The following is a 27,991-nucleotide window of genomic DNA, read 5'->3' on the forward strand; positions in this document are numbered from 1 at the left end:
GTGAATTTATAAAAAAAAAAAATATATATATATATATATTCTATTTATGCTCTTGACTAACAAATCTAAACCTCTACTTCATCAACCTCGAATCATATGTGTGTATGACAGGACATTTAAACATGCTATATACTGTGGTGCGTAAATTTATTTTTTATTGCATTATAGCATTTAGCAGACATCCTGCTCCAGTCCAGCTTATAGAAGTACTTTGTAGTTTCTATCAAAAATTTATTCCATTCAGGGAGCAGTCATAAATTAAGTCATACAATGATGAAAAAGAAATACCACAGTACTGTATAAGTGGAGGCTGGTCTGGTCTGTCTGAGCAAAGGCACAAGTATGTAAACAAATTCCACAACTAACAGTTAAAACTATTTTAAAATAGTAGATGTTCTGCTAATTTTATTTTTAATTTTTTTGGTTTGTTTGTTTGTTTTACCAAAAATTTACAAAGATTAAGATTGACAAATAAGGCCCATGGATTTAATCAGGAAAAACACTCTGGTAGTTATATTAATATCATTTTTAATGATTCCTTTTTAAAACAATATAATTATTATTCAGTCATCATAGGATAGTAGCTGTTCCTTTTAATCATGATATTCTTCACTCTATCTTCTCGGGTGGCACAACTTCCAATAGCAGCTGAAGATGCAGGGTGAGCGGATCTGAGAATATTGCAAGTAAACAACGTTTAAAGATTTTGTGCCATATATTCACAATTTCTATTTTACCCTACACAGCAAATTACAGTACAATACAATTCTTCAGAATAATTAGTTAATATAATGTAATATTGGAGCTTTGTGAACATGGGTGGAACTACATTTTTACAATTAGACAACCCGTTTTGAGTTTAACTAAAGAACCTTTAGATAACAAATGAATCCTTGGTGATATATAAATGATTCTACTCACTCATGATTCTGCGGGTCCAGCTGAACTTGTAGTACACAAAGGGGAAGTAAATAATCAGTCCACCCAAGATGAATACTGTGCAGTACAGATACTCAAGCTCAGGTTTGTCAATGATTGGAGCCAAAACCAGGTAAATTGAAACAACCACCACCACAGCAGGGATAACTATGGGAACCTGTGAGAGACAAACATTTGGTAAGATTGCTTTTCTTTCATAAGGCACATTTGATGTTTTGTTATAATTTTAGCTTGCTTATGGAGCTTTATGCTGTGAATGTGACTATTCTAACTATTGTTATTTCTTGTTAGAATAATAACTGTACATTTCTAAAGTAAGTTTGAAAATTTGAACTTGAACTTGAAAATGGAAAATAAAATAGATTTGTCACTAAATGTAAAAAAAAAAATAACACTATGTAACGAACATCTACATGAGAAAAATGTATTTCAGGGACTGACTGTATACTGAAAATCACCCTCACCTTCACAGGTCTGTGTAATTCTTTTTTTGTGAAGCGCATGACGATGAGACAAAGCGCAGTGAGCCCATAGAAAGCCCATTGAGCAAAGCTGAAGTAATTAATGAGAGAATTGATGTCTGCTGGAATTACATAGCAGACACTCAAGAGTGCCTAGATAAGAGCAACACACACACGAACATACACACATTTACGTTTATAATATATAAATTAAAAATATGAATGAATAGAATTTGCTCAATGACTTACATTAAAAATGAGTGCTGGTGCAGGTGTATAATGTTTCAGACTGATATAGGAAAGAATCTTCACCATATGTCCTTCACGTCCAGCCACATAAGTCAACCTTAAGAATACACACACACCAGGAAATATCGATTTGTTATGATGGTCTTGAAACCTTGAAGACATTACGGCATTGATAGCATAATGTATGTTATGCAGTTAAATTGTATCTTATTTTACACTTTTACACTTACATTATTTTACACTTTTACACTTACATTATATATATATATATACACCTTTACACTTACATATATATATATATATATATATATATATATATATATATATATATATATATATATATATATATATATATATATATATATATATAAAATATCTGAAAATTCAATTTCAATTGAACTTTCAACTTTTAATTCCCATTGTCTCATAGCAACCTTACTGAAGTATAGAAACAGAAGAGATTGAAAAAAATAAATAAACAAATATTATAATAATAAGAAGTAAAAATTAGAATAAAAATAAATAAATGAATACATACAATTAGTGTTTAAAATTAATTTTAAAATACTTATTTAAAATTTAAAATACTATATATCCCTATCAGTAATGAGCAAGCACGGACGTGACGGCAGCAAGGAAAAACTCCCTGAGATAGGAAGAAACCTAGACAGGAACCAGGCTCAGAAGGGAACCTCATTCTCATTTAGGTGACACTGAACATTAAATAATGTAAATGTAAATAATGTCATTTCTACAATAGTTTATAATAGTGAAACCAAGAGCTCCTGAGGAACTATTGGGTCAGCACAAACTCTTAGTTCACCACCCAACACTAATTTCTTTTTGTCAAAGTCTTCAAATGATTGCTGATAAAGACCAGGCCATACAGCTGACTGACACATAAAATAGACAGAAACAGAACAAGCCTGATGCCCACATTTAGCATGTCTGAAATGACTGCGGTTCAGTCGTTATTTATTACAGCTGGAAATATTTGATTGCTAATAAACAGTGTGATTAATTGTATGACTGCATCATCAGAATCAGAATCAGGTTTATTGGCCAAGTGTGTTGACACACACAAGGAATTTGGTTGCAGCTGTTTGAGACTCTCAAAAGTACAGACATAAATAACACTATACTACACAAGATAATACAGGCTATACAAGAAAATGCAGATGTGATACAATAGATATTATTAGTATTAAATATGAATGCAGAATATATGACTGATCAGTTATGTACATAAAGTGTGGGAAGTGCAAATAACAATATTGTGCAATATTATGTTTTTTGTTCAATATTCAATGACTGCAGTGTAGAACAGCATCAACAGCTCCTGTGTAGTGTTGGGAAGTTCGGTTCTTTTTCGTGAACTGGTTCTTTCGGACAGTTCGATTTAATGAACCAGTTCAAAAATCCCGTTCACCAGTTCTTTACGTCCTGACGTAATGACGTCATTCACAATGACATAATGATGCAAATTCCTTCATCCCGCTGCCGGGAGATATTAATACAATCAATTTAACACATTCGAAAAGTTCTTTATAATCATAACTTTAGTTGAATACGTTTCTTACATTTAAGTTTTGCAACTAAAACACCCAGTACAGGCATTGATGTGCAAACGTGGATGTTTTACGTATCTTAAAGATATAAAGTTAATAAACTAATCTTCATCAACTTACAAAAAGCGGAATATAAAAATACAGACTAACCTGCACAACAGTCAATAGTAAAATTAACTGACATATTAGTTGATATTAGTTTATTTAGACTCGGACCAACTGTCAGGCATAACCGAAAGTGAGTAACTTTAGTAACTTGTGGATCAGCGCTCACACAAGACGCGAACTGTTTAGAACGAATCAGTTCAATTTGGTGAACCGGTTCATTCAGTTCACTAAAAAGAACTGGTTCAAAAGAACGATTCGTTCACGAACTGGCCATCACTACTCCTGTGGCAGACCATACTTCCTTAATAGGCATAGAAAGTACATCCTCTGCTGAACCTTTCTGATGATAGAGTTTATATTGCACTCCCATTTCAGGTCTTGGGAAATGGTAGTGCCCAGAAACTTGAAGGCCTCCACAGATGACACTGAGCTGTTGGATATTGTGAGGGGGAGTAGTGTTGAGGGGGAGTAGTGTTGAGGGGTCTTTCCTAAAGTCCACTATCATCTCCACAGTTTTGAGGCTGTTTAGCTCCAGACTGTACTGACTGCACAATAGCACCAGCCGCTTCACCTCCTGCTGGTATGCAGACTCATTGTCATCATGGATGAGACAGATGAGTGTAGTATCATCTGCAAATTTCAGGAGTTTAACAGTTTGGTCACTTGAAGTGCAGTCATTAGTGTAGTGAGAGAATGGAAGTGGGGAGAGGACACATCCCTGAGGAGCGCCAGTGCTGATTGTCCAAATGCTGGAGGTGAAACCTCGTAGTCTCACCTGTTGTTTCCTGCATGTCAGTGTTTCCACTGACAGATGGCAGGGGTTTTAATGAGCCTTAGATGTTTGGAGTGGAGAATTTCCGGAATCATTGTGTTAAAAGCCAAACTGAAGTCGACAAAAAGAATCCGGGCGTATGTCCCTGGGCAGTCCAGTTGTTCAAGAATATAGTGCAGTCCAATGTTGACTGTGTCATCCACTGATCTGTTTGCACGGTAGGCAACTGTAGGGGATCCAGCATCTGTTTTGTCTTTGCAAAAACTCATGTAAGATGTCACAGTGTCAGTCAGTTCATCCAGGCTGTCAGTTCCAGCCTCAAAGATACTCCAATCAGTGCAGTCAAAACAGTCTTGTAGTCTTGTAGATACTCCTCTCTGGTCCATCTCTTCACTGTTTTTACTACAGGCTTAGTAGATTTTAGTTTCTGCCTGTATGTTGGAATAAGATGAACCAAGCAGTGATTAGAGCTCTCCGAGTCTGCCGAGGGTACAGAGCGATATGCGTCCTTAAGAATTGTATAGCAATGATCCAGTGTATTTTTCTCCCTTGTGGGACAATTAATATGCTGTCTGTATTTTGGAAGTTCAAGTGTAAAGTCTCCAAGGATAATAAATAAGAGAATTCGAATTATTTTGCTCCAAGCCTGATATTTGGTTTGCCAGGTTTTGCAGTGCATCACTCACATTGGCCTGAGAATTCCCATGGTGAATAAAAGAGTTTACAGTTTATGAACAGTGATTCCAGGTTTGAGCTGCAGTATTTATTCAGCACTGTGACATCTGTACACCAACGTTCCTTAATGTAAAAGCAGATTCCGCCGCCTTTCATTTTACCGGATAGCTCATTTACATGATCCTATCGGTGTAAGTGGAGGCCCGAGAGAAGTAATGCACTGTCCGGGATTGAGTGACTGAGCCAAGTTTCTGTAAAACAGAGAGCAGCGGAGCATGAAAAGTCCTTGTTTGTTCCGTTGAGAAGAAACAGTTTTGTTCAGCAATGAGCGGAGGTTCGCCAGGTAAATCGATGGGAGAGCAGTTCTAAATCCCCTCTGTCGCAGCTTCACTAGCTCACCGGCGTGCTTCCCTTGCCGGCGTCTCCTTCATGTACCATAGAGAGCAGCCGCTCCTCCAACTAACATTTCCAAAAAAAATTCTGGGTTTGTGAAAACTGGTGAAACTTTGTCTGGAGTAAACTGCCCGATGTTAAGCAGTTCTCTAGTGTACGTTATCACGGTAGGGTGACCAAACACACAGAAAGAAAACAAAAAGAAAGAAAGTACTGAAGAGAGTCGTGCCATATACTGTATTTTGGACACATGGGTAAGGCAAGGACAGAGCTGACAAGTAATCACCTTCGTGGTGAGTTAGATTTGTTGCACAGGCCGATGGCTAAACTTATCAAGTGGACCAAGTTCAAGTCCTCCATCATAGTGTTGTAGCGATTTTGGGCTCACGAAGCAAAGTAAACATTTATAAGTAACTATAATGTGTTATAGTGACTTCTAAATATTTTAACCTAAGTTGAAATTAATGGTAATGGAATTAACGTTACACTTATTTGGTCTGTTTGTCCGGCGAACAGGCCGTGTAACCTTTATTAATTCTATGAAGGCAGTATCTTCCCGGCCAAGAAAGATTCGCTTCCCTTTTACTTTATACCGTAATTTAAATTGAATTAACTTAATAGAGCATGTAGTTCAGACCCGATGTTGCAGGTACCTTAATTTGTGAGCGATACTCAGAGACAAATCACCTGTGGCTCAAAATTATGACATTTAATGAATGAGACAAACACAACATAAAACTAACTACACAAACAAACAAAAGAAATAGGGAAAACAAAAATGAAAAAAAAAAATAAAACATAAGAAATTAAAATTGGGGAAAGAGAGGAAGAGACTGGAAAGAAGAAACTAGAGAAAGGAAGGAAAGGAATGGCAAGCTTAGACTCAAAAATTAATCACACCCTAACTGGGAAATCTTAAATTCACCTTAAGATTCAATGAAAGATTCCTACTTAAAATTACGCATCTAAATTGGTTGGTAAAGGAAACGGTTACTTGCATTGGCTTACTGCACAAGAGTCTGGATGCAACAGAGAAAACTCTGAAAAGTAAGTTAGGGCGTGGTCAGACGTTCTTCCAAGTTCTCCTGAAGATCAGAATAGTTGTCGTTCTTGGAAGTGAAGCTTGCTGGAACTTCTTTGAAGGAAGATGGAGTCGTCTTGAAGCTGTTCCGAAAGTCTAACCACGGATTAGTGGTGTTTGTGACAATTTAAAGGTCGTGAACTCCACCCATCTTTGGGGAGATGACCAATACTTCGTTCAAGGTTTTTGGAGGGAAAAACTCCCTTTGTTTCAGGTGTCTGTGGGCGTGGTTTAGCTATCAAACTTTTAGATGACTTTAAAGTTTGATCCTGTGTGTATTAAGACGGTATGGCACCTTTCGTGCTCAAATAAAATACACCATTGTTTGAAAAAAGAGTAACCGATAATTTTGTGGTCACTTGGATACTAAACATGAAGGGTAATGACGGTATAAAGGCAGCGGTACATTACATACATAGATCAGTAATCGAAGGGTAACTGATGTTAATACGATATTGTGTTCTTATAAAGGCAAAGAAACAAAATGAAACATAAAGCAAAATGCACTTTCCTTAGGGAAGTAAAAAGAAAACAATAGCTTCGTATACATTCTGACATCGGACCTTAAAGGGGCATACAGCATTAGAACAGGTATACATTAACATGCTATGATCAGTAATTGGAGTATAACTGATGTTAAATACAATGTTGTTTCTGACACATGAATAAAATACACCCTTGTCAGGAAATTAAGGAGCAAATAATTTTAAGTCAGGCAAGCCTTCCTTAAAAGAAGAAACCATTACAAAAAGGGTTAAAAGAACGAGAACCTTAGAGTATCTTATCTTCGGGTTTTATTAGTAAAAGGAATGTCTCATTGTGTTTTGTGTGTGTGTGTGTGTTTGTGTGTGTGTGTGTGTGTTCGAGGGCCCCTATGAGTTCAATCGGAGAAGCCGCATGGGGTTATCTGGTCTTTGTGTAGGCTCCAGACATTCTGGAGCCAGGTGTGTGTGTAAAACTGGGCTGCTCATCGGTTAATTGAGGAGTTGCTGTTGAAATTTAGGGTGCCTGGGACATGAAATCTAAAATGACCTGTACCAGACGCTACAGTGTCATGTTGGCAACCTGGTGGACCACAAGTGGTAAAGGAAGCCTTCAACATTTGGAAAAAGGCCTTCTGTGTTATGATCTCAGAAGAATCTTTCACATGGTGCAGAACATTTTAGGTTGGTATCTTATTCATGAGTGATGTAAAATTAGAGTTTCGCAAACAGTTTGCATGTGATGGTGAAATTGGAGCTTAATTTTCAGGCAAAGTTCAGTGTTTGCCAGTCAATCTACACCCTGCTTTCACCCATGTATACAAGCTGTGGATAGAAACCTAGGGATTATTATTGCCTTTCAGTAGGAGGGCTGGGTTTACAATCTGTGATAGAAAAAGAATCAAACTTTGGGTTTTGATAGAGCTTTGGTTTACAGCTGGTGTTTCCTCAAGCCAAGTGGAGTATGTTTAGGTGGTTCAGACACTTTACAAGAATGGCCATCAGCTCAGCGCATGCTAATCTTAGCCTTGATGTCAAACTCCAGCAGAAACAACAGACAAAAATGAATGAATAAATTAATTCCATCCATCCATCCATTTTCTACCGCTTATCCGGGGCCGGCTTTAAATCACTGATATTTCTCATTGCAATATGCTGAACATCTCACATCAGTACATATGTAAACAAAGAAAGAAGTGTGTTTGGTTAACTTGTTAAATAAATGGAAGAATATTTCAGAAGAAAAATATACCTGACTAACACAGAAATATCTAAATACTGATTAATGCAAAGTAAATGTGGACTTCACAATTAGAAAAAAGTAAATTGTTAAGTTGAATACTTATTCAAATAATGATTTTGTCTGCATAAATCTGGAAAGCGATATGCTATGCTTCGAACAAATATAGTATACAGATATTCATATGTACAAATGGCACAGAAATCTGAATCTCAAGGCCAAAAGGGCAGCCTATCAGACTTTTATACCTCTCATCATACAAATTATGTATAATTTTACATAAAATGATAGATTCAACAATCAAATTTACCTTCCAGCCGTAAAGCAACTTCCATTAGCAGCTCCAAAAGTGGAGAAGACCACAAACAATGGCACCACCCAGGACAGTGGGTACAGCACTCTATCCCCAAAAGTCTGTGTAGCAAACAATGCTTTTAAAAATAGTTGGCTTAAGTGTCATTCAGGACAATTATACACAGATTCGTAATAAATAGAAAGGATAGATAAATGACTGATGTCTGACAATAATTATCATACAGTATAAATCATACTGTTTATAAACTGTGTATCTCTACTATGCTATACGCACCACGGCAACAGCAGAAGACTGAAGTAGCTCTGTAGGTGTCATGACACTGAAGTACGCAATATTGACCAACACATAGCACACTGACACTAAAGGAATACCGATAATGATGGCCAAGGGAAGGTTCCTGTCAGGATGGTATGAGGAAATTTAGCATTACAGTAAAAAGCTTATAAACCACAAATGGTGCAGAATGATAAGCCTACTTTGATATTTAATATTTAATAAAATAAGAAAACGATGTCACGTAATTTATGAGTAAGGCACCAGGTGGCATTGTGTTTCACCTAATCAATCTGTCAGGATGAATGCACTATGATTTCCTCTATGTCACAAAAATGACTGGAAATCACAAATGTCTGCATTATTAATTGTACATAATAGAAAAGAAATCTGAGTAGTGCAGGGCAAAGTACCGACATGACCTTCACCTATATGGGTCTTTCAACTCTTCTGTAATGAAGTTCAGCTGATTCCTGTAGGAGGCAGGAGATTTTATTCTACAGTTCATTATATAATTTTGAATTGTTAAAATGTAGATTTTATTGTGAGAGCTAAAACTAAAATCAAATATATCTGAATAGATAGAAAAAAAAACAAAATACTAATAACAAAAATAAAGAAAAATAGAGATTTGAAAAAGTCAGACATGTATAATGTATTGATGGCAACTCTTTGGTGTGTGGTGGTGACTGGTGCAAGATGGTTGCTGGAAATTTACTCACCATCCATCATATGCCCAAAGACCATTATAAAATGCAAGTCCAATTGCCCTAAATGAAGTTGTTCCTCCTTCAAACATATTTTGCAGATTATGTGTGTTTCCTAAAAACAGGAAATATATGTATATATAAATATGTATTTCTTGCAATGTCTACTGTTTATTGACTGAGGACTAATCACTTTCTATTTAATGACAGTTCATTTGTATCACTGTGTAAACCTTTGGCCAGCATAACAATGCCTGAAACCATTATGATGACAATGATGAGGAGTTTGGCTGCAGTGAAGAAATTCTGTACATAGTTAGATAGCTTCACACTTAAGCAGTTCACTAGTGTGAGCAACACTGTAAAATAGATGTGAGTGTGAGAGAGAGAGAGAGAGAGAGAGAGAGAGAGAGAGAGAGAGAGAGAGAGAGAGGGGGGGGGGGGGACATTGTTAGACAGAGCCACTGTTTTGTTACATTAATGAGATTAGATTAGATGATACAAAGAAAGTTAAACGTTAATTATTCATCAAACACTTTAAATGAATTAGATTTTTTTTATTATTAAGAATGTAAATCTAGTAGAAAAAAGCATTAATTAAATAAAGTAGAATTCTCACGTACAGATGGAGGCTGTAGCCAGGCATTTGTTGACAATATCCGGTGGGGTGCCCCCTGGGTAAAAAGGTGTGGAGGCATATTCTCCACAGCTTAGGGCAATGATTGCCAGTGATGAAGGCTTCAGTATTAAGATGGTTGTCCAGGAGTATAGGTAGGCAAGAATAGGTCCAAAAGCCTCCATCAGGTATGGGTACTCACCTCCTGACTTTGTTATCATGGTGCCAAGCTCTGCATAGCAAAGAGCCCCTGCACACATGCACATAAAAACACACATGCATCCTCTGTGAAAGAGTGCACTTTATGGGTTCAATGTATTAAACTAAACAGAGTTCTTTTTATAACTTCGCTCGGTGTTTCACTATGGGAATCGCTTTGGGCGTGACCAACTACCGAAGCTCTTATGACACCACGTCTGTCTTTGACAGACAGGTTGACCTGCGACCAGACTCCGCCTTGCCTATATCAGCCAGGTCAATCCCTGTCTACGTCATTCGCGCTTTCTTCCCGTGGGAGACTGCAGCAAGCTCTCTCAGTGCATCCTGACTTGCTGATCTCGCTTAACTGTTCAATAGACGGACCGTTATTGGATTCCGTCGCCAAACGCGACATCAGTAGAGGGATTGTGACAACCCTACATTTGGAATAGCGTCCGCATCATGGCAAGCTATTCTTACAACCTGCTGTGTGTTTAGTTACAGTGGTAGGAAGCATATAATTTTCTTCGGTCTACACGTCAAGGCGAACCTACCGGAGGTTTAATCCGAAGTCTAATAGGCTAACGCGTTGTGACGAGTCTTTAGACTGTGCTATGTCGATGGCAATTACCCCCACCAAAGGGCATAAGTCGAAGACTAAGGAGGCTGTATCCCGTCCTTGTCCATCATCATGTGGAGCTACCATCTCAGGCAGGGACCCTCTCCTATGTGCATAGTGTGTATGTTCCCAAAGCACGCTCAGACATCGCTAGGGGACACGCACACATGCGCTCACTGTGCGATCTGGGCATGGACGACGAAGGGGAGGAAGACAATCCCCCCTTCCCAGTCCAACAGTCTAGACCACCAGCACGACCGAATCGGCCCCCCTGCTGACAGCAGCCTGCACAAAGTGTGCAAACGAAGTGAGAAGCTGGGCCTAGCCTGGCCAGCTGCCAAAGCTGCCGAAGGTGCCGTGAGAAACCTTTACGATGGGAAAAGGCTGCCGCCGACCCACTCGGCAGCGAGACAGCTCTTGCTTGCCGTGCCTGCGTGCATGAAGGAGGTGTCTCGATATTGGTCTAGCCCCTTCAAGAGTAAGCTTCCCACCAAAGGACACTCGATGTTGGAGATTCAGGGGATGGAGGAGCTGGGGTTGGCTGGACCCCCAGCAGTGGAGCCTTTGTTGGCGTATCACCTCCATACGAATCGACAATCTGTTTCCTCCTCATCGCAGTTTTCACTGCCGAGTAAGACGGACCATTTGACCGCCGCGACCTTTCAGAGGATGTACAAATACGCGGGGCAGTCCGTATGTTCGCTGAATGCTGTGACTTTACTGTCAGCATATCAAGTGGAGATTTTGGAGGAGATGGGGCGGCAGTTGGACTCAGGTCTACCGAACCCGGCACTCTGGGACGAAATCTGTGTTGTGAACGACCTGATTTTGTGCTCCTCACGCGGTGAGGTTCAGGGCTGCGGCCACTTAATGGGCCTGGCCGTGTCAGGTGAGAGAGTGCTGTGGTTAAACCTGTCAGGCCTGGGCGACACTCAGAAAGCGGAGGTGATGGATGCCCCTTACGACCCGACTAAAAGCTTATTATTATTATATAAAATGAGAGAAACCAGCACCCTCAGAAAACAGGAGGATGAGACTTTTCACCTCTGTTTGCCACACAAGCAGGCGGCGCGACCACCCTCTCACCCGACACGGCAGGGCTTCGCAGTGCCAGCCGCAGCATCGAGAGGGAGGCCGATGACCATGCTCACAGCGGACAGGTCAGTCAGCAAGCATGCGACCTGATTCACAGGTTTTCCCCGGTCCTTCTCTCTCCGTCGGCGAAGAAAAGAAGGAGGGAGTTCAGCCCTTCTGTTCTGAGTTTGATAAGGGCTAATTATGTTCACTCTCCAGTTCAGTGAAGAAAGGGAGGTCAGAGCCATGTGCGGTGTCACCAAGCACTCACACACACAGGGGAATTGATAATAAAACATGTTAAATAAATTGTTAAAAAACCCTGGAAATGCAGACATGAAATGCACTCCCCCAGTCCGCCACTGGGGGTAGTGCTCACTTCCCCGTCAGCGGGAGCCCGCACGACGCATGTGATGACATCATCACTGCGCGACGATGGCAGGGTGGAAGTGTACGGGGGCCTTCTCTCTGCCTGCATAGCCAGCTAGAGCGCATGCGTGGTTCATCCGTGGGTTTTAGCAACAGTTTCATGGGGGTACAGTTTGCCACGAAACCGCCTCGTTTCAATGGGCTGATCATGTCGGTGGCCGAGGGAGAATCGGCTCGTGTGTTGACGGCCGAAATCGAAACCCTCCTGCTCAAGCAGGCAATCAGACTAGTACACGGGGAGGACAGCCATCAGGGCTTCTATTCCCGTTATTTCGTAGTTCCAAAGAAAGGCGGCGCAGCCCTCCATCCCATTTTGGATCTGCGTGTATTAAACAAGCACCTCAGAAAGTATTTATTCAAAATGCTGACACACAAGGTGCTGTGTCGATCGATTCGCCCAAGCGATTGGTTTGTGACGATAGATCTGGCGGATTTTCAGCGCTGGATAACGCGTTTGTGTTAATCAGACAATCATGTGTGCGTCGAAATGCTCAGACACTGGAAAGGCCCTGTGACACTCAGGTCGGGGATTCCCTTAGGGGCGGTGTCATTGAGAGTAACTATGACAACAGACGTGTCCTTAAAGGGTTGGGGAGCAACCCTAATGGGCAGAACTGTGAACAGCGCGTGGCTGCCACAGCTGATGCACAAACATATAAACTATTTGGAGCTATTGGTGGTGTGGCTGGCACTGAATCATTTTCTGAGTTTCCTCAGAGGTCGGCATGTTTTAGTGAAAACGGACAACACCACAGTGGTTGCTTACATCAACCGTCAGGGGGGCACACGCTCCCTTCAGCTGCATCGGTTGGCGAAGAAGCTGATCGTGTGGAGCAACACATGGCTTTTGTCACTCCAGGCAACTCACATTCCAGGGATCTTGAACAGAGGGGCAGATTTACTGTCCAGGGGAAATCCTCTTTAAGGGGAGTGGAAACTCCATCCTCAGGTGGTGAGCCAGGTATGGCAGATGTACGGTCAGGCTGCCATCGATTTCTTCGCCTCGCAAGAAAACGCTCATTGCCCGCTGTATTTCTCTCTGGTGGACGCAAATGCACCAATGGGTGTAGATGCTTTAGCCCATCGGTGGCCGGATGTGCTTCTCTATGCATTTCCCCCTCTGAGCTTAATCTCCCCCACTTTAGCCAGAGTGAGGGAGCAGTGTCTGTCATTAATTCTGATAGCCCTGCGCCGGCCAACCCGACATTGGGTGGAGGAGATAGTTCAACTACTGTCAGGGCAGCCATGGCCCCTCCCCCCAAAGAGGGACCTCCTTTTTTAATTTACCATCCTCATCCGGACATGTTAGCCCTCTGGGCCTGGCCCGTGAGAGGTGGAATCTGAATGCGGCTGACTTGCCCTCGTCAGTTATACGTACTATACAGAGTGCGAGAGCCTCCTCTACCCGCACTCTTTATAGCAATAAATGGCATGTTTTTGAAGAATGGTGTGGGCGGAGAGTGATTATCCCTTTAAAGTGCTCTGTTAGGGATATATTATGCTTCCTCCAAGATCTGATTGATAAAAGGAAGGCTTTCACCACCATTACAAGTCGGCAGGCCAGCACCACCATTACAAGTCGGCAGGCCAGCAACCTTTAATTAGTCGTTTTATGAAGGGGGCACGCCGCATACGGCTGGTGTCTAGGCGGATGGTTCCTTTATGGGATCTGCCCATCATCTTAAAAGCCTTGTCTCAACATCCTTTTGAGCCGATAGAGGCAGTGAGTCTTAAGTATCTCTCTCTTTAGATGGCACTGCTCCTGGCTTTGGTGACAGCCAAGCGTGTGAGTGATTTACATGCTTTGTCGGTTAGCCCGTCTTGCTTACACTTCGCTCCGGGGCTCACTAAAGTTTCTTTTTGTCGTAACCATGCTTTTGTGCCTAAGGTTTTGGAGTCGGTGTATAGGTGCCTGTCTACTGACATGCTTGCTTTTCATCCTCCACCGTTTTCTTCTCAGGAGGAGCAGAAACTTCATGCATTATGCCCGGTGCGGGCTCTTTAGGCGTATGTGGACAGGACAGCTCGGAAACTCCTCTGAGTAAAGCCCACAGTGTGGCCATACCCCTTTGTAGTGGGCTCTCAAACTCTTAGGGGGTTGCAGGGGTCTTCAGCCCCCTAAGGGTTTCAGAGCCCACTCCACTAGGGGTATGGCCACATTGTGGGCTTTACTCAGAGAAGTTTCCGTTCTGGACATTTGCTCTGCGGCGAGTTGGGCAACGCCGCATACGTTTGTGTGATTCTATAGGCTAGACGTTTCGGAGCCTTAGCACACGCAGTGCTGGGAGCTGGTACTACTGTACCCGTTTGGAAACAGTAATATGGGTGCAATCCGGGAGCTGTCTATATCTCCCATAGTGAAACACCGAGCGAAGTTAGAAAAAGAATGTTGGGTTACTTAACGTAATCCCCGGTTCTTTGATAACAGAGTGAGGTGTTTCACCAGCACTTCCCTCCTTGCACTTGGACGGGAAGAAATCTCATTAATGATGTAGACAGACGTGATGTCATAAGAGCTTCCGTAGTTGGTCATGCCCAAAGCGATTCCCATAGTGAAATACCTCACTCTGTTATCAAAGAACCAGGGATTACAATGTTAAGTAACCCAACGTTTTTTTCAGGGTTGCAGTAGGACTAGGTGACTTGTGTGGAGCACATCATTGCTTCTGAATAACTGGATCATCTGTTTAATCAGATGACCAGGTCAAGTCTGGCTACACTCCAAAGCTTCTATTGAGTTTTATCAGCTCCCACCATCTCTGCAGCTTATCAGACATGTTTTAAAGACAGTTGATTAACTGTGTGGTTACAATTATTCAAGCTTTGACTGTTTAATCTAACAAATGTTACTGCCAAAACATTTTATACAATCCATCAATAATAGCTTTGTTGTGAGTATAGGTTGAGTAATAGGTTGCAGCTAGGATTTGTGTGTTTTCATTATATTTGCGATCATAACACCTATTCTAAATGCCAAATGCAAACAAAAATGGTAATATTCACACATGCTTAATGTGTGTGAAGTAGATACTGTTTTTTTTTTTTTAACTTTATTATGACAAAACAAAAATAAAAACAAAAACACATGAACGTTGTCCTGAGAGTGGGCTTCATACATTATTTACCATCATAACATATACATATTAAGGCATAGATTGTATCATATTTCAGAAAGTCAGTAGCTGGACCCCTTCTTTCAAAAGCTGTGACTTTTAATTGCAGTTGTGCTGTCAACCGTTCCATTAAGTAAACTTGTTTTAACTTTTGTGTCCACTGCTTAACAGTAGGTGGCTCAGGCTTTAGCCAACAGATTGTTATCATTTTCCTAGCCGTCACCTCTTACGGGTCGCCGTGCCGTGCACGGCACGGAAGTAGAAGTGACCACTAGGGGATGACCCAGAAACAAGCTTCAATTCAACTTTAAAGCATCAAATCCTCCAAAAACACGAAAAAACCTATTTACCTAGTAAAGTTTATACTCTCAATAATTTTTTAAGCCCACACACAAAGCACAATATGATTCACAGCCTTCATAGAATTAGAAAAAATTTTCGGACAAAACTGACCTAGGTGGCGCTAGACCGGTTTTTCCCTTACCTTTAGATGCATCTCTTTCTTCACTGGGGTAATATATTCCAACACAAATAATCCACAAAAATCCACACAGGTCCAAGGAATTGAAATCTGTAAGCCTTTTTAATCCAAAAGACTCTGGTCGCACCGCAAATATTCCGTTAGTGTTCTGAAAACTGGAAACAGAAGTGCGCCATCATCTCGTTTTGCCGCTCTAACTCCTAATTGGGATATTCAAAAATTCAAAGTCTACGTCCTATTTATAGCCCAGGTCCTATTGAATCAAATAAGCCCTCATTTGAGCCAATCGGTGCTTGTATGGCAGAGATAGACGGCTGAGAAGCCAATGGTGGCATGACCTCATTTTTGGGAACCCGCATTTGACTGACAATTACTCCTTCCAATAGCAATGAAATGGGACCTATACAGCCGTTTAGCCAATAAGCAGACGATTCCAACGGTATATGACATGCCGTATGTTCTTTGCCTGTGTCTGCGTGAACTGGATGCGCAAAGGAATTCTTGCGTAATCCCTGACCTTTTGTCCCTCTCACAGCTCAGGGTGTCAAGTTAAAGGCCTGTTTTCACACCAGATTGATAGAGAGAGAGTCTAGGCTTGTTTATGGCCTTTCAGACTGAGCCTGCAGCCTTTTATTTCAAAGTTATATAGTAAACAAGTACACAAAAACGCTGCACCCGACGACCAGGGCCGTAGAAAAATATTCATATAAAATCCATTTTTGGGTCTTTTGACTTGACATTTTTTTTGGTGAAAGCCAAGACATGTGGCTATGACTCTCAGTTGTTGTTTTGTCCCTAGCATGTTCCAGAAAAATAAGATTAATCAGTTTATCAGAAAAACAACCCAGGCGGACAGGAAAATCTGCATTCAAACCCCTGTAACTTTGTACCAGTAAGGCCTAGAATCAATCTGAAAGTAGTTTCTGAAACTAGAGAATCTCTTCTTTCAAATGAGACCAGGCTCACCCCTGTGTCAAAGTATGTGGGAGCTGTACACCTTTTTGTTGGACAATGGATATAGGCGGAGGTCCATAAAAGAGACGGAGAAGAAATGCTTGATCTTGTGAAAGGTTGTCTGGAAAGATGTCCAATAAAAAGGTTTGGGAGTCAAAAGACATGTTCACTCTTAGTAGATTGTCCACAATGCCCTTAATGTCCCTCCAAAAGCAATGTATGATGGGGCAGTCCCAAAAGATATGAGTTTGATCACTGACCAATCCACATTTCCTCCAACATTTGTCACTCATACTATTCTTGGTGAGGAAAGATTTCAACGGAGTCCTGAAAATGTAATGTACTCAAATTCCCTCCAAATCTGACTGCCCACACCCTTATGACATCTAGAACAAATATTAACCCAAACATCGTCATCCAAGGTAACATTCATTTCCATGTCCCATTGTTGTTTTATATGTTGTGTATTATCTGACATGTCAATCAACAATTTTTTGTACAACAAGGACAATTGTTTTTTCATTACACCACCATTTTCAATCAAATTAATAAAATGTTTCTCTATATTTGTAGGCTTAATTCTTATCAGTTCCCAATCGTTATGTTTTGTGACATAGCTCCTTATTTGAAAATATTTATATAGATCACTTGAGGGTAACTCAAATTTTGCTCTTAATTGGGCAAAGGATTTAAATACATTCCCATCAAACAATTGATTCACTGTGAGGAGACCTCTCTCAGCCCATCCCTGGAAACCGCTACTGTCTGACAAGGATGGGAGGAACTCAATATTTCTATCAATGGTCATAGCTTGAGATAAAGCAGTCTTTCCCTTCAGCAGCTTTTGGACCTTATTCCAAATCTTTAAAGTGTGTCTAACCCATAAATTCGAAATTAAAATTTTTTTCTGAGACTGCAGGTTGAGAAATGGGAGCTGAGAGAGAGAGATTCCCGGCACTGAGTATTCCTCCATAGATACCCATTGTGACTCCGGAACCTGGATGATCCATGCCACCACAGCTTTTATTTGGGCAGCCCAGTAATACAACTTGAAGTTTGGTAGATTTAAGCCCCCAATTTCCTTAGACGACATTAAAATTTTAGGCGCACTCTTGGTCTTTTGTTCTGCCATATAAATTTTGACAATAGTTTCTCTAAAGATTTAAAAATAGATTGTGGTATAGCAACAGGTAGGTTTTGGAATAGAAATAATAATCTTGGAAGAATATTCATTCTTATACATTCAATTCTACCCAAAAGAGAAAACGGTATTACATCCCATCTGTTTAAATCAGATCTGATTTCCTTTAACAATTTACCATAATTAGATGAAAACAACTGCTTAGTCCTGGGGGTAAGAATTACTCCAAGATATCTAAACCCCTGCTTGGAGTGTCTAAATGAAACAAGATTATCCAGCTGCAATGGCCAAGTCCCCACAATCATTAATGCTTCGGATTTGTTTGTATTAATTTTATAACCTGATACCATACTGTATTCCTTAAGACAGTGAAGCAAAGCTGGGACAGAAGTAATAGGGTTTTCCAGAAATAATAAAATGTCATCAGCGAAAAGTGACAATTTATGTTGAACATTGGATTCATCTCTTATTCCTTGTATAAGGGGGTTGGATTTAATCAGTTCAGCTAACGGTTCTATACTCAAAGCAAATAGAGAGGGTGAAAGAACCTCACCCTGCCTAGTACCGCGTCCCAATGGGAAAAAATTTGAGCAGTGCCCATTGACCCTTACTCGTGACTTTGGATTCTTATAGAAAGTTTGGATCCACTCTATAGACGTCTCACTGAAGCCCATGTGCCTCAATGCCTGTTGTAGGAAACCCCAGTCCACCCGATCAAAAGCCTTCTCAGCATCCAAGCTGAGAAGCATTGATGGGGTATTCCTTTTCTGAGCCACTATTTGGAGATTTAAAGCTCTTCGAACATTGTCGGTCCCCTGTCTACTGGCGATAAAGCCAGTCTGATCGGGTTTCACAAGTTTTCTCATATACTTTTGCATTCTGTTTGCAATGATGCCAGTCAGTATCTTTAAATCCACGCAGAGGGGCGATAAGACGAGCACAAAGTAGGATCCTTACCATCTTTATAAATGACACTAATAATCGCTTCAGACCATGACTGAGGAGGATCCCCCTCTGAGAGTGCATAATTGTACTTTATCCAGAAGAGGTGTAAGCTCTCCTTCAAACATTTTATAGTATTCGCCTGGGAGGCCGTCCACTAATGGAGATTTATTATTTTTAAGTTTTAAAATACTATTTTTTATTTCCTCTCTTGTAATTGGGCGTCACGTGAAAATTAAACGTCACGTCATTGACGTCACGTGTAAATTAAAAATTTGCACAACATGGACATGTGACATATCAAAACATTCAGCACAATGAGGGGAACTGCCCCACGGGTATTCTGGTCACGTCACGTGACGTCATGTGAGGCCAGAATACCTGTGGGGCAGTTCCCCTCATTGTGCTGAGTGTTTTGATATGTCACATGTCCATGTTGTGCAAATTTTTAATTTTCACGTAAAGTCACGTGACGTCACGTGACGTCACGTGACGTGACCAGAATACCCGTGGGGCAGTTCCCCTCATTGTGCTGAGTGTTTTGATATGTCACATGTCCATGTTGTGCAAATTTTTAATTTTCACGTGACCTCACGTGACTTCACGTGAAAATTAAAAATTTGCATGTCCGCTAACCTCCAAAAGTATTGGCACCCTAGCGGTACAGTAGCTTTCACAATTTCCTCCAAAATGCATCGGCCTTTGCAAATACTTGCACCATCAAAGCCAACATCAAAGTTTGTCGCGACAAACTTTACAAATCTAGTTTCTACTGTATGGTAATCTTTCTCTAACTGTCTAATTTTATTTTCCAATCCTAATTGTTCTGCAAGCCTCTCTCGCTTTAAACTTGATGAAATCGCAATAATGTTTCCTCTCAGGACACATTTAGCTCCCTCCCATAACACTGATGGACTTACGGTCTCATTGTCATTAAACTGAATATACTCTAATAACCCTTTCCTAATTTGTTGCTGAATCGCTTCGGTATTTAGAATAGATACATTTGCTCTCCTGTATTTAAAGTTATTAATTGGACTCAACTTTAACGTCAAAGAGACTGGAGCGTGATCTGAGATGGTAATCGCTTCAATATTACATTGGGTCACTCTATAGGAATCCACACCTGTCATCAAAAACATATCTAATCTAGAGTGACTACCGTGTACATTTGAAAAAAAGTGAAATCTTTTTCCTTGGGATGCAGGCGACGCCAAACATCTATCAAACCCAACTCGTCCATCAGTGCACAGAGAGTTAATAATTTCCTAGTCCTTGGACCAAGGTCAGCAGGGAGTCTATCTATAGATGCTCTCAAAACACAGTTAAAGTCCCCCCCTATAAGAACAGTCCCTTCAGCCTTGTCTGCTATCAAGAGTGCAATATTTTTAAAGAAAATTGGACAATCCTCATTTGGGGCATATAAATTCACTAAAGTAATTTTAGTGCCCCATACACCCAATAAGCATCAGAAATCTCCCATCCTTATCAGTAAAGGTTTTTTCGTGGCAAAAATACACTGATTTGCTAAAAAGGATAGCAACTCCCCTTTTCCTCCCACTTTGATCTGAGGAGCTATATTGCTGATCTACCCACTCTCTCCTCAGCTTCATGTGCTCCTTGTCAGACAGATGCGTTTCCTGTAGCATTGCTATTGCACAGTTAAACTTTTTCAGTTGATTCAGCGCCTTTTTTCTTTTAATTGGACTATCTAAGCCTTTAACATTATACGTAACACATATTAAGCTATCCATCTGTTATTCTGTTGTATATTCAACTGCTATAACCCTTTCTTGAATCTCACAGACATCACTATAAGAGGAGTCATTACTAAAAATAAAAATATGGCCCATCAAAAGTCTCAGGACAAAAAAAACATTTACAAATGAACACATGAATAACAAGTTGAACAATGTTGGCTTCCACATACCCGACTGGATCAAAAATGACCCAGTCCCTGATGTATCTTGGACGGAGGCTGGTGACTGGTCCTCCGCGGGGGAAAAAAAACAAAACAAAGAAAAAACAAAACAAAAACACATCGTGTGCGGTATCGCTGTCGCTCCCAGAACGCTTCGTTAGCGACTTGGCTGTGGATAGGTGGTCCTCCACTTAGAGTGGTTCTCGCGTCTTGTCCATATTGAGAATGTTCTTTTTCCCCCCTCCTAACTATACTAGTTTAATTGGATAGATGTACTCGGCGAGTATACAAATTAGTTATCCTTGTTAAAGAAGACTTTAATTTCGCCGTTGGTAAGTTTCGCTGGTCCTCCAATGGGTCTCCTTCCCACTGTATTCCACCAGTCTTGGCACAGCTCCATCTCCAGTTGCTCTCTCTCATCCACTCGGGCGTGCAACCCCAACTTCTCAAGTGCCGAAAAAACACACTTTGCCCTCGTGTTCTTCATCTTTAGCTGCTTAACTGTATCACACACCAGCGCCCTTTTCTTCTGCAGCTCGGGAGAGAAGTCATGATCAATGTAGATCTGTTTTCTTTCGTACATGACTTTTTTCTGTATCCAGGCCTGTCTCAGTATGGTTTCTTTCACTGAAAAGTCTAGAAACCTAACGACCAGCGAACGAAGGGCAGCATCAGCGTTTTTGGGCTTAGTGTGCCCTTTCAATGACGATGTTAAGATCAGGGGGAAGCTGAAGAACAGAGTTAAGCAAATCATGTACAAACCGCTTAACATCTCTTCCCTCGCACCCTTCAGCCACTTTATAAATTCTCAGATTGTTTCGCCTTAAACGATTTTGCATGTCTTCACATCGTGCATTCAAATCCATCTCTCGATGCAGTAAGTAGCGGAGGGCCCGCTCATGACGCCTAGCCGTGTCTTCATTAGCACTGATACGGTCCTCCGCCTCCGCGGTTCTCTTTTGTAGTTCAGTATACTCTCCTTTCAGTTCCACGAACGACGTTTCCAGCCACGTTAAAGATAGATGAGTCTGAGTGTGTCCATCTTGATTGTCTTTCCTCAGCTTCTCGAGCTCTGCCAGAATTTTTGACTGTTAACATCCGATTGTGCACTGTGCTTGCATCATAGTTAGCTGCTTCAAGTTTTCGCCTTTTTCCTTAACTGAGTCCTGTTTAGATTGTCCTCTACCTCTAGTTGTCGACATGTCGAATTTGTTAATGGTCCCCGAGTATTATACTGGTTTTATTAGGAAATTATTAAACTTTTGGACGGAGCAATTCCCTCAAGCTGCTGTCAGCATGGCGTCACCCGGAAGTCCCCAAGTAGATACTGTTTTATAGAACAATCGCAATTCTGTCATGTTTTCAAAGATGAGTCGAGTAAAGCCCAGTTAGACTGCAAGAGCAAAACCACATGCAGTGATATTCAAGGCTCAGATGTACTAGTACATTCACAGCATTTGGCATATGCCCTTAACCAGAGTGACTAACATCTAACCTTATACAACTGAGGATTAAGGGCCTTGCTCTGGGGCCCAGCAGTCACAAGCTTCAAATTAATAATCCAAACACTTTTTCACATAGGGCATGTGGGTATGGATTTTGTTTTCCCTTAATAATAAAAACCTTTATTTAAAAACTGCATATTGTGTTTACTTGTGTTATCTTTGTCTAATATTTAAATGTGTTTCATGATGCAAAAAAATAAAAAATCAGGAAGGGGGCCAACATTTTTTCACACCACTGTCTTTATGTACTGTATGTTCTAATGAGCCAATAATTGCATGAATAGCTAACAGCTGATTTTATTAATATAATTTTATTTAGATTATATTTATTTAGATTATACCAGTAATATTAAACCATAGATTCAGGAAGATACAGAGGAACTCACCTCTCCTTTCATATACAGTATATTTAATTTTAATTATTTAGGTTTATTGCCTATAAATATATATTTTAATTGCAAAGACAGAGGTTTGTGATGGGAAATGGACAAGAATCTTCAATAAGTGCAGTCTCTGGACAAAATGTGTGCAAATATGGCTGTACATGAAACTTATTATTATTATTATTATTATTATTATTATTATTATTATTATTATTATTATTATTATTTTGTGAATGTGTATATTTAATAAACTAGCAACCTGAAAAAGATTAACTTAATAGATGATTAGAGTAAAAAATTAGGACTTTATGTATCATCATATGTGTTATAATAACCAGAAGTTGGTATATAAACTATTGAACATACTACAAGTATTAACAAATTAAATGATAATTGTATAACAAATTATATCATCAATTATATAAATTTGCTCATTCACATCAATCTAAATATTTAATCTATTAGTTGAAGTAGTAAAAAGTTAACTTATTAAATAGCTTGGCAGTAATTATGTTGGCTAACAAAAATTTATCAAGAGTAACTCCTCCTAGGGACTTCGAGCCACATGCATCATATTTGGATATGTTGTAGACCCCGGTCTGAAGTTTGTTGCCTTCACTTTTCTAAGTGATCCGAGTTCTGGTACTTCTGGCACCGGGTCTCAAATTGGCCTTTTTTCCCATAGACTCCCATTATAAACTTTGGAGGTTTATAACTCGGCAAGCTTTTGAACTATCTACACCAAACTCAGCCAGCTAAATTTTTAAATTGGTGTACTGACTGGCCTTTCAGTTGTCCTGCAGCCCCGACCCCCAAAATATGCAAAATCAAAAAACTTTTTACAACATGAACATGTGACATATCAAAACACTCAGAACAATGAGGGGAACTGCCTCACAGGTATTCTGATGATGTCACATGATGTCACGTGATGTCACGTTAAAATAAAAAACATTAGCACAACATGGACATGTGGCATATCAAAACACTCAGCCCAAGGAGGGGAATTGCGTCTTTTCGGAGGTTTTTGTATGACGTCACATGCTCGTCTCCACTTGCCTCCAAAAGTTTTGGCACCCTAGCGCTCCACTTCACAAGTTTTATATCCACTTGCCTCCAAAAAGCACCGGCCTTTGCGAATAATTGTCTCGTCAAAGCCAACATCAAAGTTTGTTGCGACGAACTTTACAAATCTAGTTATATATTGTAAGTGACCGAAGCAGCAGAGTAGAGGCTGATGGATATTGCTTTGCTTGCATGACTGCTTTGTTCTGATGGAACATCGAAGAGCTGTTACAGTCTGTTTCTGTGTCCATATCTGGATCAGTATTTGGGTTTAATCCTGGAGTGGGAATTGTAAATACATAGGTTGTCTTTTACCAGGAAACACAGAGGGAAAGGGCCCAGAGGTAGAAACGCCAGTGGTGTCATGTGGCATGGCTCAGACCAACAGACCAACAGAGCTGAATTAGAGGGTTTTTTCTCATCATTTTTGTTTGCACCTACTGTACCACAGTACTTTCTAATGAATTTATTTGTTTCCAAAAATAAACCTAGTCATATATAAATATAATGTAAATTAAATTCATTGAAAGCAATCCTGGCTAAGCACTTATTAATTAAAGAACAATGACATAATTAAATTTATTGAACATGTTCTTTCTTTTCCTGCGAGTTTTGTATCTGACCTTTCTCTTGTGCTCAAGAAAAAAACGCCTGAAGATAACAACAACAACAACAACAACAACAACAATAATAATAATAATAATAATAATAATAATAATAATAATAATAATAATAATAATAATAATAATAATAATAATAATAATAATTGATAAAACAGGATTAGAGATCAATTTACTGATTTGTACTATTGGAATAAATAAATTAATTTATATAATGTTATGTGTTTAATTTAGTAGTTTCAGTACCTTAGTAAAAGTTATTACTTTTAAACCTCACAATAGAAAGATTTTTCTTAGATTTTTTTTTGTCTTCATGGCTGCTATTAACAAGATCCTCTCAAATGCATTAAGTGAAATGAAAGGAGAACCTTCAAGTGAAGGTTCAGAAAACCCCAGAACTGCCACTGGGTCACCCCTCCAGAGCCGAACAAGCTTTCTCATGTTAAAAAATAAGAAGACAGAAAAGGGAGTTTTTTTTGGATGTCTAACTAAAACAGAGAAAAACATTCAAAGAAGAGCTAAGAACTTGAACGTCAGTAATTTGCTGGTGCCGGTGCCAAAGCACTCCGCTGCAACAGAAATGGCTGACTTTTGTCCCGTCGCACTCACACCTGTCATCGCTAAGTGCTTTGAAAGACTGGTCCTCACCCACTTTAAAGACTGTCTGCCACCCAGCCTGGGCCCTTACCAATTTGCCTATTGCCCAAATAGATCAACTGAGGGTGCCATTTCCACTGTACTTCATTCTGCCCTGACTCACTTGGATAAACCTGACACCTATGCCAGGATGCTGTTTGTTGATTTCAGCTCAGCATTTAATACAGTTAGCCCTTCCAAGCTAACCCTGAAGCTGGAACAACTTGGCATCAGCACACAACTTTGCAATTGGACTCTGGACTTCCTTACAAACAGATCACATGCTGTTCGTCTGAACACTGTCACCTCCTCCAGTCTCACCATCTGCACTGGGGTCCCTCAGGGATGTGTATTGTCTCCACTACTATACTCCCTTTTCACCCATGACTGCATACCTGTTCATACCTCAAACAGCATTATAAAATTTGCAGACGACACCACAGTGGTAGGCCTGATTGAAGGTAACAATGAGACGGCTTACAGGCAGGAGATCCAGCACCTAGTAGTATGGTGTGAGGACAATAACCTGGAACTTATCACCAAAAAGACCAAAGCGGTAATTGTGGATTTCAGACGTGCTGGCAATCACACTCATCCACCAATCAATGGAACTGCTGTTGAGCATGTACCCAGCTTTAAGTTCCTTGGAATACACATCTCTGAGGACCTCACCTGGTTTCTGAACTCTTCCATCCTGATCAGAAAGGCACAACAGCGCCTATATTTTCTGAGGAGACTTAAAAAGTCTTGTCTGTGCTACAGGATACTGGAGAACTTTTACCGCTGTACCATTGAGAGTATCCTCACAAGCTGCATCTCAGTGTGGTACAGCAGCTGCACAGCTTCAGACCATAAAGCCCTTCAGAGGGTGGTGAAAACCGCCCAACAAATCATCGGTACTGAACTACCCACCCTGGAGAACATTTTCAAAAAACGCTACGTCATCAAAGATCCCTCTCACCCCAACCACGGACTGTTTACACTTCTCCCATTGGGCAGACGCTACCGTTGTCTCAGAGCCAGAACAAAAAGACTGAAAAATAGCTTCTTTCCCGTGGCGGTTTCTGCACTGAACAGGTGATATGGTGTTAACAATCACCACTGTACTGTCACTTTTCTTCTGTCTTTTGCACTATTTTGCACCACTTTAAAATCATGCATCATTAGTCTTCTGTATGTCCATCCATATTTATTCTGTCTAGTCTGTATATATATATATATATATATATATATATATATATATATATATATATATATATATATATAAACCACACTATATATACCCTTATTCAGTTATATGTACATATTACTACACCTTCAGTATAACCTCATTCCCTTATTTATTATACTGCCACTTGTAAATAAGCCATCTATGCACTTCTGGTTAGATGCTAACTGCATTTCATTGCATGTGTACATGTACCTTGTACAATGACAATAAATAATGTGTGTCCATGTCTATTTACTAACCAAGAGTAGCCAGTACACCACATGCTGCCCACACACACAGACATGGTCCCACTGCTCCTGTTTCCTCTAGCACAGCCTTGGGAGAGATGAAGATTCCCGAACCAATCATCGTTCCCACAATCAAGCAGATCCCACTTATCAGACCTACCTAAATAAATAAGTTTACAGACACACACACAAAAAAGTAATAAATAACACAAAGACTAAAATACAAGACAATACAATGTAATGGAATGAATACGGGTCCTATATAGCAGTATAGAAAGTGTTTATTCTAATAAAAAGAATAACATTTTTCTACATGTTTTATAGAATGGTGCGACACAAAATTCACAGAAGTCAATAAGTAAGTGATGCTATCATCTTGATTTACCAGCAGAAACTAGTCAAACTGATCCAGGAAAGGTAAAATGTCTGGAAAATAATTAACAGCTATAAGGAAACTGATTAGCCACTGGTTACATTTTTGCTCCCATTGCTGCACAACGACCCAACATACTCACATCTTTTTGTAGAACTGTAGCTTTGGTTTCCATGTTCAGCTTGTTTTGGGAACCTATATTATCAGTGAGGCCACCATTGTCCATTTTATCCATCAAGTCTGCTATGTAGAAATTGCAGATACATCTCTTATTTTTCAAACAATTTTCTGTACTGAGATGTGCGTCTTCTTTTATCTCTCCTTCCAAAACAATATTTATCAGGTAATTTTGACCTACTTACTTAAGTGACATATTTCTGGTGTGTTAGCAAATGTGCATCAAAGTGTTCAGCATTGCCTCCTGTGTCAATATGTCTTGCCTTAATTCCCCCAGCAAAATATCAAACTATGTGCTTATAAAAGTAGCTTTAAACTAAAAATGAAATGGTTAGTGTGATTTTGTTGGTATGATGCATGAAGTTTATAGGCTTTAATCACCTGTTGTTATAGAAATAAAATTAAATATGGAGCGCTTCAGCTTCAGCTCCTATAAGAAACTAAAAAACATCCAATCAAATATGAGCACAAGGTAAATAACACTGTTACAAGAAGTGTAAAGAAAACAACTAATTTATAGCAAATCTTTTTTTTTTTCAGTTTAGCACTCGTGTAAATGTAAAAATAAAAAATAAAATAAATGTATTATATACTTACATTTATAAGAGATGATATGTCTAGGTTATGGATAAAAGATCAGAAATAAGCCTTTTAAATATGACTGCAGATGAATCTGGAATAAAATAAAGACCTAAATAAACTAGGCAACATGGCATTTAACCTTTGTGTCTTTCATGTATTCATTAACTTTCAGTGACTGTTCTTCTTCACATCTTATAAAAAAAAACAAGATTTTTTTGAATGGTAAATCAGGGAAATAGAGAGTTTCTGACTATTATGTTCACTCAAATGCTCTTTCAATATAAACTGTTTTTCAATAGTATAGAATAAAAGTCTTACCTTAGACCAGACTCCATAGATTCTGTGTTGAGAAGCTCTGCAATTAAACAAGTTTGTCATTTACATAGTGCGTATGTCTCCGTCCTCCTATTTATGTAAAAAAAAAAAGGAGGTGGGGTTGT

General features: G+C 39.8%; 1 protein-coding gene across 8 annotated transcripts; it reads right to left on the reverse strand.

The window, feature by feature from the left end:
- Positions 1-130: 130 nt before the first annotated feature.
- On the reverse strand, positions 131-27,976 carry slc7a9 (solute carrier family 7 member 9). Of its 8 annotated transcripts, none has more exons than XM_027132989.2 (15): positions 27,870-27,976; positions 27,567-27,642; positions 27,351-27,409; positions 26,935-27,032; positions 26,432-26,579; positions 9,888-10,130; positions 9,498-9,623; positions 9,280-9,379; positions 8,986-9,030; positions 8,558-8,681; positions 8,279-8,382; positions 1,650-1,746; positions 1,404-1,553; positions 922-1,096; positions 131-671 (listed from the first exon to the last, which is right to left on the reverse strand). In XM_027132989.2, exons 4-15 carry the CDS (start codon positions 27,025-27,027, stop codon positions 610-612), a joined length of 1,467 nt encoding a protein of 488 aa, XP_026988790.1. In that variant the 5' UTR covers positions 27,028-27,032; positions 27,351-27,409; positions 27,567-27,642; positions 27,870-27,976; the 3' UTR covers positions 131-609. The 8 variants fall into 8 exon arrangements, with proteins under 8 accessions (XP_026988790.1, XP_026988789.1, XP_047656120.1 ...); XM_027132988.2 differs by having other exon boundaries at positions 26,935-27,035; XM_047800164.1 differs by having other exon boundaries at positions 26,935-27,035; positions 27,567-27,586; positions 27,870-27,938.
- Between the last annotated feature and the right edge of the window lie 15 nt (positions 27,977-27,991).

This window comes from Tachysurus fulvidraco, chromosome 1 (genome assembly GCF_022655615.1).
Source record: "Tachysurus fulvidraco isolate hzauxx_2018 chromosome 1, HZAU_PFXX_2.0, whole genome shotgun sequence".
Lineage (NCBI taxonomy): Eukaryota > Metazoa > Chordata > Actinopteri > Siluriformes > Bagridae > Tachysurus > Tachysurus fulvidraco.

Coding starts and splice junctions, on each gene's coding strand:
- slc7a9 (XM_047800153.1), bottom strand. Junction 8,383..8,557: donor AGTCTTCTGCTGTTGCCGTG/GTGCGTATAGCA, acceptor TTTGCTACACAG/ACTTTTGGGGATAGAGTGCT. Junction 672..921: donor CTGGACCCGCAGAATCATGA/GTGAGTAGAATC, acceptor CAATATTCTCAG/ATCCGCTCACCCTGCATCTT.